The sequence below is a fragment of the Taeniopygia guttata genome, chromosome 1, assembly GCF_048771995.1.
Source record: "Taeniopygia guttata chromosome 1, bTaeGut7.mat, whole genome shotgun sequence".
NCBI classification, from domain to species: Eukaryota; Metazoa; Chordata; class Aves; order Passeriformes; family Estrildidae; genus Taeniopygia; species Taeniopygia guttata.
Genome location: NC_133024.1, coordinates 76,477,296 through 76,490,595, shown reverse-complemented (window position 1 = coordinate 76,490,595; position 13,300 = coordinate 76,477,296). Strand labels below are relative to the sequence as shown.

General features: G+C 36.4%; 1 protein-coding gene across 3 annotated transcripts in view; it reads left to right on the top strand.

Annotated features, from left to right (window-relative positions):
* Nucleotides 1–13,300, top strand: part of STK24 (serine/threonine kinase 24) — a 51,344-nt gene that overhangs the window by 23,051 nt on the left and 14,993 nt on the right. For 2 of the 3 annotated variants that reach the window (XM_002198969.7, XM_072931460.1), the window contains one exon: nt 11,815–11,871. In XM_002198969.7, coding sequence (XP_002199005.2) covers nt 11,815–11,871 — 57 coding nt within the window. Of the gene's footprint in view, nt 1–1,697; nt 1,836–11,814; nt 11,872–13,300 lie in introns of those variants that run through there. The other variant, XM_072931470.1, reaches the window with a different exon arrangement.

Here is a 13,300-nt window from a genome sequence, read left to right as displayed (position 1 = left end):
AATTATAAACCCCATGAGTCCTATTGATGTGAACTACTTCAGTGAAGAAGGTTTAAGATACACAGGTGTAGGGTGACTTTTTTTGTGGGGGGGATTGCTAATCTCAGTATTCGTTGGCTGCTTGGTACTTTTGTTAGTTCTGCTTTAGATGTAATGCAATTTATTTGAGATAAAGAATTCTGTGAACTAATGCTAATTTACTTTTGGTTCCAAATTCTTGATCTGCTTTTGCTTCCAATTTTCTGGTTTGGGACCTTGTACAGTTCATCAATAACTAGTATCAGTAAAATTCAGTTCCATTTGGAGCTTTGATTATATGGGTTACATTTTTTTCTTGGTGACTATTTATAAGAGGTGAGTAAATGGTCTATTTGGATTATCATAGGACCACATAAGTCATTATTTGCCACTTACAGAGGCACACACATGACTCTTTGTGTGTCTCTAAATGGACTTTCTTGGAAAAGATTTACCCCAGTTAGCAGTTAGGTTTTCCCCCTCCATAAGGCAATGGCTTGGTAAATATGGTTATGAAGTACTTATTTACCTGGTAGACAGGGAAGGGAAGGATGAATCTTGTCAGTCTTACTAAGAATAAAAAATGTAACAGTTAAAAGGATAGTGGCTGTAAGGGGCAGGATTTTTCATTCTCACACCACTGTGTTATGAAGCAAGGAAAGGCAAAGTGGCTGTAGGCAGGTGGGAGGAGAAAGGGCATGAGTTTGTGTACACTTAGTGTTCCATAGTAATGGTTACTCATTCCTTTATGAAGTGAAATGTGTGCTGTTCTTCTGTTGCTGTGCAAGTTTCTTGAATTCACTAGCTAGGAGCTGGTTTTGCAGCCAATTCAAGAAATATATGTCTATGTGCTTTTACTGTAATGTACTTTGGTAGAAAGTTACAGATCCAGATTGCCCACTAGTTTGCAACTCTGGACTATGACATGCCTAGGCTTGTGACAGCTGGGCTATAAAGAATCATTTCTATGGTGGAAGGGCATGTGCCTGGGAAATGTGCCAAGGAGGCTGTGAATATGGACACTGTTAGAGATGACTCACATTAGGAAAAACATGTAGCTCGTGGCTTTAGCATGTTGGCATGCAAACACAAAAATCTGCTAAATGCTCTGCAGAAGGAATCTTTTTTTCAGCGCTGTGATAGAGCATTCATTGTTGTGGGTTTTTTTGCAAGCAAGTAGCTCTGCAAGCTCTCCTACTACTAGCTTATGGCAAAAAGGATGCATTTAAAGATTAATTGTATACTGCTGTGGTAATTGCAAGTGGTAACTGTTGAAGGGTGTCTGCTGCATTAGATAGTAGAATTGACTACTATATGTGTCTAGGAGTTGAAATGTGACATTTTTTTATTGACACCTGAAGAAGACAGGAGTTTTAGAGGGTTGGATAATGATTCCAAAGGCAAACAGCTTTTTAAATACATGGATACATGCATAAAATAGTGCATACTGAGGTGGTTCTGCTTAGTCTGAAGTGTCATGTTGTGTTTTTCATGGACTTCACAAAGTCCAAACTGGAATGAGCAGTTCTTCTCTTTACTTAGTTTCTGTTCTGCATTGGCTACCCAGCAAATACCTTTATTTTTTCCTTTGTGGTTGAACATGTTAGATGGCTGACAAACCTTGATGAAAGGACATAAATGCGCCACATGCAAAACCACAATGATTTCTTTGATTGCAGGGACCTTTTGGCCAGCTTGCAGTAAGGACTTGTGTTTAGAAGAGAACCTTTGGGCTCATCTGTATCTCCCTCCCCTCAAAGGGATGGCAGCCCCAGGACAGCTAGCATTCATCCTGACGCCAAGAGACTTCAAAGGAGGTAAGCGCCTCAGAAATGCTCCCCAGACAAAACACTTGTCAGTCCTGCACCCCAGCCTGGTCATATTCTTTACTACAGCTTTACCATCATTCATGGCTCCTTTGTGACAATTTTTTGAGAACTCTATGGGGCCTCATCAGCTGGTTCCACCCCCTTAAGAGTCACAAAGTTGTCCGTTGCTGTTGATTTGCTTACGAATATGCCCCCAGTAGAAGGGAAAAAGACATTTTACACTTCTGGAGTATAACTCAGACATATGCTCCCCTCATTCCCTTAGTTTTTTATTTTCATACTTTGGAAGAGGTCCAAACTTGTGCTTTTCTCAATTCTTCTTCCTTAAGGTTAAAGTTGGAGGAAGAAAAAAAAGAAACCAAAACCAAATGCTGCTTACTTCACTCAGTTTTATACCCATTTTTAAAATAGGTTTCTGAATTAGCTCTTTATATCCAGATGATTTCCACCTAATTCTTTGTGTGCTTAAATTTCTAGTGAGCATTATTCCAGAGAAGTTCTGTGGAAGTAAAATACTGCATTTTATTCTCCTTGAGGGAAATACATCCTTAGGAATTATTTTTCCAAGTTAGAGATGCTACCTACATGAAGCACAGCCTTCCAAATGCCTGTGGAAAAGTAATTTAGTAAAGAAAGCCATTTGAAATAAACAGAAGTTTACTTTGATATCATAAATTTAAACACAAAATGCCCATTGTAGCTTTTTAAAATTTATTGCTTTGTAAAACCAGACTTTTCAAGGGTGACATCAACCCCTTTTCCACCTAATTCAGGTTAATTGTATGAATACTCAGCTCTAGATCTTTCTTTCTACAGTCATATTCCAGTATATAATATATATTACGTATATTTTGTATATGTGTATATATATATATAAAATTATATATTCCACTATATTCCTATTATATGAAAACTAAGAATATTACTGGAATCATAAGAAGAACCTTCTAGGGGTTTTAGCTGTGTTGGGGTTTTTCTTTTTTTTTTTCTTTTTTTTTTTTTTCCTTTAGTAGGAATATTTGGGCATGTAATAGACCTTTAGTGAAGATGGTCATATGTTTGCTTAATAGCTACTATATTTTTTTCTAAGGGTGTGGATTTGGCGACTATAGTTGACACTCAGACCATTTAAACTTTAGGATATTTAATTATATGGAGGTAGTGAAGAAGTGGATTGTCCTGGAAAAGAATATCCTGCCTAATTCTACATTTACATATGTGGAAACTAAGGCAACTTTTCTTTCCCTCATTTGATCTGCCATTTACTGTCAGTGAAAGTGGAGGTGGTTGTGATTGTTTTGTTGGGGTTTTTTTTGTTGTATTTTTTGTTTTTTGTGTGTATGTGTGTGTTTTGGTTTCTTTTTGGGTGGGGGACATAATTTTAAATAAATTTGATCTTATGCCTGCTTCTCTAGAAATTCAGCAAGGAAGAGTAGATACAGGACTGACAATTGCTAGACTGCTTTCTAGTCTGAAAGTGTCTGTTGATGGACATCTCCTCTGGTAAAATGGGAGACCTAGCTATAAATGGGAAGTGTTATATTATTTGGAGGCTCTGGAATTAATTAAATACTCAAAAAATTCCCTTTAAAGGTAAATCTAATTACTCTTATTGTCAGTTTTTCCTGAAAGGAGCTGATATTCAATGCAATGTTCTTTCTCTTTCAAATTGACAGTAGAACTCAATCATTCATTTAGGAAGTAAAATCGATTTTAACAGTTTTAACTGCTAAGAGTTTTTAGCTGTTTCTTTTGTAGTGCCAAATTATATCCTTCAGAATGGCAAGAGTTTTAGTCATACTTTTGTGATTAATAGTTTATCTTAATCTGTATTTCATACCATCTGCTTTTGCTCCTCTTACACCTCAAAATCGCAAGGTAGCAAGGTTAAAGATAACTAATTCATAGCATCTGTATGCTTTCACCTTTCTAAGAAAATGAGACAGTTCTTGAGGACTCTGCTGTAAAGCATGGATTGTTAGTTGTGTCGGGATGGGGAGGGAGAGGACAGTTTATCCAGAGGATGTCTTTGGTGGCACACCTGTGTATGTGTAGTGCTGTTGTCTCATAAAATAGTTTCTCTCTTGTTCTTTGAAACCAAGGGATGTCTTTCCATGCCATCTAACTTTCAAGTGCTTTGAAACAAGTGTCTTTACGCTAGAGTTTGGTTTTACTTTATAAAATCTCTAATAACATAAGCAAATAGCTTTCAAATAATACATCAATCTATACAATTTCTTGTTGTAGTAGTAGGAGGAATTAGATGGAATGATAGCAGATGATTAGGTTGTCAAAGAAAAGCTCAAGTGATGGATTAGGTACACTGTGGAACTCTATGCTTCACAGGAAGTATTGCAGTAATAGTGGTATTCTTATTCCTTATTGAAGTTAAAAATTCTGTTCTTTCAGATATGGGAAAAAAAATACAGTGCTTACTGAGATTGCTTTCAAGAACAAACTATACTGTCTTAGAAAGATGATGTGAATTAGCATAGAAATTTTATTTTCTAACTTTGTTTTCTGTAAAGACAATTCCAAAAAGTTCTGAAAACATTGTAGTCTTTCCTGAAACTGTTTAACAACTATAGGACTGGAGTTTTGCAATAATAGGATTGATTTGTCCATTTGCAGTGGAAAGGACTTCATTTACTACTTACACTAAAGAATTGGGTACCTATAATGTTCAAATTTTGGAGAAACTTAATGTGAATATCTGACTTTTGGTATCAGTGATTCTATCCTTTGTCAAATCCTTGCTGAGTGTTGAAAGAGTTATTCTATGGCATTCTATGACATCTGGATAGGCTGCTTAAAGATCAGGGGTGCATTGCTTCTGTCCCTCTCCAAGGATTGTATACTAAAAAGAATGGGATGAAAGAGCAGATAGTGATATGCTACTCATTCTGGGTTGTTAACATATGGCAGCACTGGGTGTAGTTCTGATCCGATTTAAATTAAGCCAAAAATATATAATATGTGTGTGTATATATATATATGTATGTGTAACATTTGTAACTAGTCAAAAAATGACAAGAATTGAGGCCATGTGGTAGATCTGAATTGTATTCCTTAGCAAAATTGTTCATTTGCTGAATAATATTAATAGCCACCTTGTACTCACTCCTGAAGAACTCAATTTTGGCAGTTGTTATCTGTTCTAATAATAATCTGTGGCTCTACAAATTGAAAAGTCAGCTATTGGAAAGTTTGCAAATCCTGATGAATTTCAAGGATCTAATGGCAATACATCAACTCATAGGTGTCCTCTCTCTAAAGCCCTAAATAATTGTTTTCTTGTATATGTATTATTTGTTACGATAGATGAGCTCCAGGGCAAAGACATTTACAGTGTTTTGGAGGTCTTGATGCTTCTTGATACATGTTTTCAGATTTTTGACAGTTGGTGACCTTTATTGTTGATGAAAGTTTTGGGAGCAGGAACCACAAATACATAAATGCCATTTCCTGTCGTTGCCCAAACGCATCATTTATGGCATCATACAGAACATAATTTTTTTGTACCTGAACTGTATCTTTGTGTGTAATCTCTCAATGTTCACGTGTGTTAATAAACAATGAGAGCTAAAATACCATGGTTCTTCATAATGTATAATGAGCTAGTGGCTACAGTTGTGCCTTGGCATTGAACGGAGAGGGTGAATAAATAAGATGGTGCCTGAAGCTGTACTTGATGGCTCCGAAGAAAGGAAGGCACTTTGAAGAATTCAGATATATGAACTATCGTATCCCTTAAAGTATAGTTCTCTGGTTAACCATTCTGCCTCTTGTTATGAAGGGTGTCAGGGTAATAAATGTTTTCAGATTCATTTTAAGACAGATAGTTTAGTGCTTCTGTCTTTGGTAGGTTACATGGCTTGTTTTGGGGCAGGCCCTTCTTTTATTGTGCTTGTGGGGTGGGTGAAAGCATCTTTGGCAGTACATGATTTTGCCACTGGTGGCTTTGACGAACAGCAGGGGCTTCAGATGCACTTAAAAGCACAAGGAGAAATAGATCCTGAAAAAAATCCTTTTTGCTTTCAAAAATAGAGGGAATCAGTTGGAAAGGTGGCTTAAAGTAGATACGGAAGACGCGATACATGATCTGCATCTTGTTTTTCAAGTTGAGAATTTAAGTCAGTATGCAAGTATTTAAAAAACTTCTGATTACTACACCTGTCAGGCTTCTCTGGGTTTTTAAATATGAGATTAACAGAAGACAAATCTCCATGTCACAGTAACTACTTGTGGCAGGAATGCAATTTAGAGAAGTGTTGCATGCATTGTGTTTTCCAAAGTTCTTTTATTCTGGTTTCTTATGCTTGGAGAATTACAAATATCAATACTAAATTTATATCAGTACTTAAATATAAGAGTCTTTTCCTGGCCCTTATTACTTTGACATAACTGAAAAATTTATTAAACAAATTAACACATCTCAAGTTGTCAGTGAATATCAGTTTTAGTACTAGTTTGTTCTTTTCAGTTGAAGTTGTGTCTTTTTGTTTTTCTGCATTTGAGGTTTTTCTTCTAATGCAGTCATGGTAAAATTTCTGCATATAAGTCAATTTAGCAAATCTGTCATGTTATTTCAATCAAATATAGTATTTCTAGCTTCTGATTGTTCATAGGTGTTTTAGTGATTGCAAATAGAAATTCTAAGTAGAGTTTGGATGTGACTTGTGTCCATAACTAAACAAGCTTTTTACACATCTTTATAAATACACATTGTTCTGCTGCTAATTGTGTACCATAAATTTAAGGTGGGAAATGCCTTTTCTCACAATGAATTCAAGCTGGAAAAATCTCTTTCTTACAATAGGTGTGGGGAGATTTTATTTCACTTTATTTCACTTAAAACCAAACATATGCTTATTGTTGTTACTACAGTTTTCAAATTGCACAGGTCATTCAGTGCACTTACTTCAGGGTCCTTCCAGTCCTTCTTTTTTGTGTTAGGTTTGCCTCTGCAGTCTCTCCTTCCCACAAGAAAGGAGATGTAGAAAAAATTTCATTAGTACATACTTGTTTTGATTGCTTTAGCTTGGTCTTTCCTGTAGAATATCATTGTGTAAGAAATGTGTATGTTCTTCACCTCAAATAAATAGGAAGCATCTCTGAAGGTAGGCCTCTCCCATGTTTATTTAGATTTTTTTTAACTTTGTAAGAACTTACAAACAAACATGTTACTCTTGATTACTCGTTTCTGTAAGTCTTCTGTCCTCTTCAGGATTCAGTTAAAATGTACCTTTGAGATTATATACAAGTTTTTTGGTGGATGGTCCTCTTTTTTCTCTGATGTACAGTCTTCAATTTTTATGTACTAGAAATACTTTACCTCCTGTATCTGCACTTATTTTGCAAGTACTTTCATGGTATAGAAGTAGCCTGATGAAGGAAACTTCATCAGAGGTAAAGTTGCTATTGTAAGTTTTTTAGTGGTTCTGGAGTTAAAATCAGCGGTCAGAGCTCAAGAAGAGCAGCCATAGTTTCAAAAGGATCTACAGAAACTCTTAACAGAATTTCTTGAAGATTCCAAAGCTGTTCCTTTCTTCAGTTTCATAGTATCCGAGGAAAACCCATTGTTCTTGCTGCAAAAAGGGAAATATTCCATGTGCCCTCATTAATCTTTACATCTAAGTTTATAGAGAAATAATAATCCTAAATTTGGATGGATGACTCATCATGGCTTCACTGTATTTTGAAGAAAATTCAATGCTGTGTTGTGGCTGATGCTTAGAAGAAGAAAACTGTTCCTGTTTCAGGTCTTTAAGTGGAGCACTGAATGTTGCTAGTGTCAGTATATAAATGTAGTATCTCTTAAAAGTATAAGTGATTATGCATAATATATTATTACTAATCTAGGCTGTGGAATTCTGTTTGAGAGCAAAAGGGAAATATATACTGAAAAGGGTGAGAAGTTCAAGCAAAAAAAAAATAATTTGGGCAGCTTTAAAAAGGAAAGTGACAGTAGGTGTTGGGGAATGTGAGGCATGCCAGAGACACTCAGAAAAGAAGGAAAGAAGGAGGCCCGTTGCTATGGTGATGCCAAAGTCAATTGATAGTAGCTCTGTGCTGGCCTTTCGCTGTTGTTACAAGGCATTATCTCTGGTTTGCATGGCCAGGTTTGGTAGCGGGGGGCCACAAGGGCAGCTTGTGTGAGAAGCTGCTGGAAGCTTTCCCTGGGTCCTATAGAGCCAGTGCCAGCTGGCTTCAGGGTGGATGTGCTGCTGGCCCAGGCTGAGCCCGTAAGTGACTGTGGCAGTGCCTTTGGGGGAACAGATTTAAGAAGGGAGGAAAAAACCTGTACAGCTGCAGCTGGGGAGAGGAGTGAGAATAAGTGAGAGGAACAGCAAACACCAAGGTCAGTGGAGAAGGGGTGGGGGGGGAGGTGCTCCAAATGCTGCAGCTGAGATTCCTCTGCAATCCCTGGTGTAGCCCATGGTGTGGCAGCTGTGGCCCTGCAGCCCATGGAGGTTCCATGGGACCACAGAGATCCACCTGCAGCTGGTGGGGGAGACCCACCACACGGGTGGGTGTGTCTGAATGAGACTGGGACCCTGTGGGAAGCTCACACTGGAGCAGGCTCCTGGCCTTAGGGAGAGATGAGCTCACTCCGGATTGGGTTTGACAGGACTTAGGACACTGTGGGAAACCCACAGGCTATTCCCCAAGGACTGAACCCCATGGAAGGGACCCACACTAGAGCAATTAATGAAAAAGTGCAGTCAGTGGGAAGGACTCACGTTGGAGAGTCCATGGAGGATGGTATTCCTGTGGGAACAGGGTAGGAGTGTGAGGATCCCTCCCTCTGAGGAGTACGGAGTGGCAGAGATGTGATGAACTGACCATGATCCCCATTTCCCATTCCCCAGTTCCACTGGAGAGAGGAGATGAAGAAATTTGGAAGTAAAATTTAAGCCCATGGAGAAGGGGCCATTGGGAATGAGTTATAATATTTGGTTTTATTTTTCATTATACTACTCTGATTTGAGTAGTGATAAACTGATGTCCCCAGTTTTAGTCTGCTTTGCCCATGAGGGCAACGGGAGATTGTTCTCTCCCTGTCCTTACCTCACCCCATGAGCCTTTTGCTATCGTCTCTCTCCTGTATCCAGGTGAGAAAGGGAATGACAGAGTGCTTTTGGGGGATACCAGGCATCCAAGCACCCACAGATGTAAAGTCACTATATATAGGTTGTTTGCTTTAAGATGAAATACATACTGAGAAATTCTTTCAGCTGTCTTGCCAGAAGGATTTATTTGTATCTTCTTGTTAAGCAATATACGCTGATCTCATGTAAGAAAGCTCAAATAGAAATCAGAAAGAATTAGGGAAAGGTAAGAGGTAATAAGATTTGCTACCATAGTAATTAAATTTATTTGAGTACAACATATGAATCTATTCAGGTACTTCATATGAATGATAAAAGCTTCAAAAATAAAAACCCAAAACCATTGATGAAGTTGAGTAATGTTTCTGAGGGAAGGGGGAGCCATAGAGAATTAAAAATAAATTTGAATATAGGGATCCAGATAAAAAGGTGCCATAATTGTAATAGATTGTTATTACTTATCTTTACACTGGGATACAGATACAGTTGTGTGTGTGTGTTTCTCAGCTGTATTTCCATTCTTCATTTGTTTTAAAATGTAGAATTAATGAGTTTACTGGATCAATGGCTTTTGTATTGTAAATTCAGACATGTGGCCTCAGGCAGCTGATGATGAAAGTTTCAGGAGCAAAGACTAATTGAACTAGAAAAATAATTAAAATTATAAATGATGATTTAAAAAGAAAACTATGTAATTAAAATTATATTCTTAAATATTTTTGTTATTTTCTACCTCTAATTTCTAGTTTTCAGCTGGAGAATTTGACACCTAGTGTTCTAGAAGGTTTCTCTTTTGGGAAATGAGATCTTATTTTGAGTTGTTAACTCTTTAAATGCTTGAGATAATAGGAAAGGGAAGACCCATCACTTGTTGACTTCTGTGTAAGGTGTTGTGGATATTTGGGGGTTTTCCCTTTTGTTTTTTTTTTTTCCCTTCTTTTCTTCACTGTTCTTCAAAAGGTCAAGAGGTTTGTTTGCTTCCTTCTTTCCCAACCAGGCATTTCCAGGGAGCTAGGAAGTAGTGATGCAGTTGACATATTTGTGTTTAAGTTACTATTGAAATGAAGTGCGAGTTTTGAATATTCAGGAAATTTCATGTAGCTTTAAAACACATTTTATCAGCAAAATATAAATATAAATTTTTGATCAAGTTTAGGATGACTCACTATAATACACATCTCAGTAATGTTCTTGTTCTGGAACTACTAGGTCCTAGAGCCTCAAAGGGACAGGAAAAACAAAGTTGTAGCAGAAAAACAAGTATTTCAGTACTGTGAGAGATACTATCAAGATGAGTTGCAGTTCTTGGAATGTTTGTGGTGTCTGCAAGAAAGTAAGCACTATCAGGATGTTGTCTGTCAGTACTGAGATAGATTATATTTTTTAAATACTCTTTCTTCCTAAAATCTGTGTTCTGGCTCTCTTAAAATATTTTTAACAAGACTGTGTTTGTCAAATAGCATGAGTTGATTCCTGAAGAAAGGTATCTAAATTTAGCTGAGTCTCTGTGTTAAAAATAGTGGATGATGAAGGAACCCTAATCCAGGATCTTATCTAAAAATAGTATGGTGTGTGTAACTGGAGGTAGGAAAAATGCACATTTACCTACAGCAGGAGTCCAGAGAGGGGGTGGATGCAGTGAACTATGGTTATAATAATGACTAAAAGACTTAAGTTAGTCCTAAGGGCTAAAAATTTAATCTCTCTGAGGATTTAGATGAAGTTATGTCCTGCAATACATTTACCACTTCTCTAAAATCTTGAATCCACCCTTATAGATGAGAATTCAGAGTCAGATGCCCTGGCTGTGAGCCATTATTTTTACATGAAGTTTTATTCTGTCAGACAAAGTAAATTAATATTGTTGCTACTTATGTGCTCTTTGCTCTGAGAGATAGCTATATTATTATGCTAGAGGTCTTGTGAAAGTTTGGTACATACCATAGAGGTGAAGCTAACAAAGCATAAAATAACTTGATAATCATAAAAAAATAAACCACAAGTGTGTTTTGTCCAGCAATGCCATTTGAGTACCTACGTAGTAGATTTGTGGCTTTGCTTTGTTGTGTGTATTAAGACTGGTACTGCAAGGAAAAGCTGAACTAACTGCCTCTCTTTGTGTATTTGGGAAAAAGATGCTGCAAAAAGTGGAAAGAAATTTATTGGCTTCAGTCTCTTTCTTAGCATATTGCATTGTATATCTTGTGTTAAACAATCCTGTAACATGTACCAAGGTTTTCTTTAGGAACAGCATAGCTTGGTGTTGTTGTTAGCTTTTCTTTTACTAGCTGAAGCTAGTAAGTTGCTATAGTCATCTTAAACAATCTTCATTACTACTTTGCTTCTTCTTTCTTGAACACAACTGTGCAAAATTCTAAAATTCTATACCATATATCAGATGCGTAAGCATTAGTGGAGAAAATCTACTTCACTGTTCAAGAAAATGAAGCAATGCAGAAAAATTAAGAATAAGCTCTATTTCAATTTAAACTGGACAGGAGTCAAGCTTACTAAAGAAAATATTTTGAGGTATCTGTACAAATAATGATGTTCAACAAAATAGAGATTATATTTTCAAAGGTAATATGTTATATGTAGCACTATTTGATATTTGGAATGTCCTTAATTGGAATTTTAAAATTAAAATGCATTCTCCTCCATGCACACACTCTTGAGTAGATAATCCAAAGATACTTTTGAGTATCTCTTAACAGCTAAATGTTAGTGGTGTTTCAAAACTACAGATAATTTCTTCAGCAAAAAGAATGGAACAAATCCCATTAACTCAAGTTACTACTTTTTTCTTTTTTTTTTTTTAACCTTAATACATTTTTTTTTTGTTTTTTGTTTTGCAGGATACAAAATTATGGATAATAATGGAATATCTGGGTGGGGGCTCTGCCCTTGATCTAGTAAGTAAATTATGCATGTTTTGTTACTTTACTTCACATAATTATATTCCTATCTTATAATTCTGGAAACTATAATAGATCACTTGGCTGTGGCAACATTCACTTTCAGGAAAGGATAAAAGTATTTGTCAATGCCAGAAAAATGTTAATTTTTCATGAGGCATGACTGATTATTTGTGTAAATAGAAGGGAAATAAGCAACATAGTATTGGAAGCAGGATATAAACATCTTAGAATGCTAATCTTCAGTCAGCCAGAGTGCACTAGTGCCTGAAAATAGTTTTTTTTTTTTTTATCTCTTAGTTCTGCCACCACAACTCTTATACAAGTTTATACATTTTAATGTATTTTCCCCACTGCCCCCTCCCCCAAACAAATAAACAAAAGGTTCCTTGTTTGAAGTCTTTCTGAAGCCTAAACAGACAGAAATACAATTTAGGCTGGTATTAAAAATAATATTTCAAAGAAATAGAAGAAGCTCTGGACTCCATGGAGGGTAAAGAGGCCTTGCAGGAAGCCCTGGATAGACCAAAGGGCTGTGAAGTCACCAAGGGTATGAAATTTAACAGGAGAAGTACCTTGTTCTGCACCTGGGATGGAGTTTGAAAACCCAGGTTTGAATGGGAGTTCAAAGGGTACAGTGTGAATCATGTTTTCTATAACTGGATTCTGACATTCACTTCAGCTATTAAAAAGCAACCCAGTCCCCTCTCAAATGACACAACTTCTTATTTAAAAAACACTATTATGGGAATAATAATGCATGTTTTAAGTATGTGAAAATTGTTATCCAAATTGAGGCAGAATGTCTTTGTAGCAGAGTTTGCAGTTGTCAAATGGGATAACTGATAAATGCTTGAGGAAAGAGCAAAAGGAACAAGGTGACTGTAAAGGGATTCTGATGGTGATATCCAGAAGATAGGAGTGGGTATTAAATGTGGGCTTCCTGCAGTTGTGTATTTTTGAACCCAATTATACTTTTAGCTTCCACATCTCTTAGGAGTTTTGAGGTTGTGTAAAAATTCGTGATGTTCCTTGTAAAGATATGATAGAAAATTTATTGTTGTGAATCACTTTTTTTCTTCCTGACAGAAGAGCAATTAGTAATCGGGTTTTCTTTTATAAATCATCTATTATTTTCTTTGTATAGGTATAAAAGAGCAGAATGAAAACACATGCTACCATATTTTCTTGTTTTTTTTTTTTTTTTCATCACACAAATTTCACTTGTGTGATGACTATATGTTTATTCTCTAAGTTTGTTGCCTAGAAATAGTAGAAAGTACTTGTCCACTTCTTAAAATGTTATTGAAGATATTTCACGCCAGAACTGAAATCATCCTGTAAGTGTCTATTGAGCACCTTTTTTGTGCTTCATTAAGTTTCAATTTATGTTCTGGTGCCTGTTCTCCTAGTTCTAACATGTACA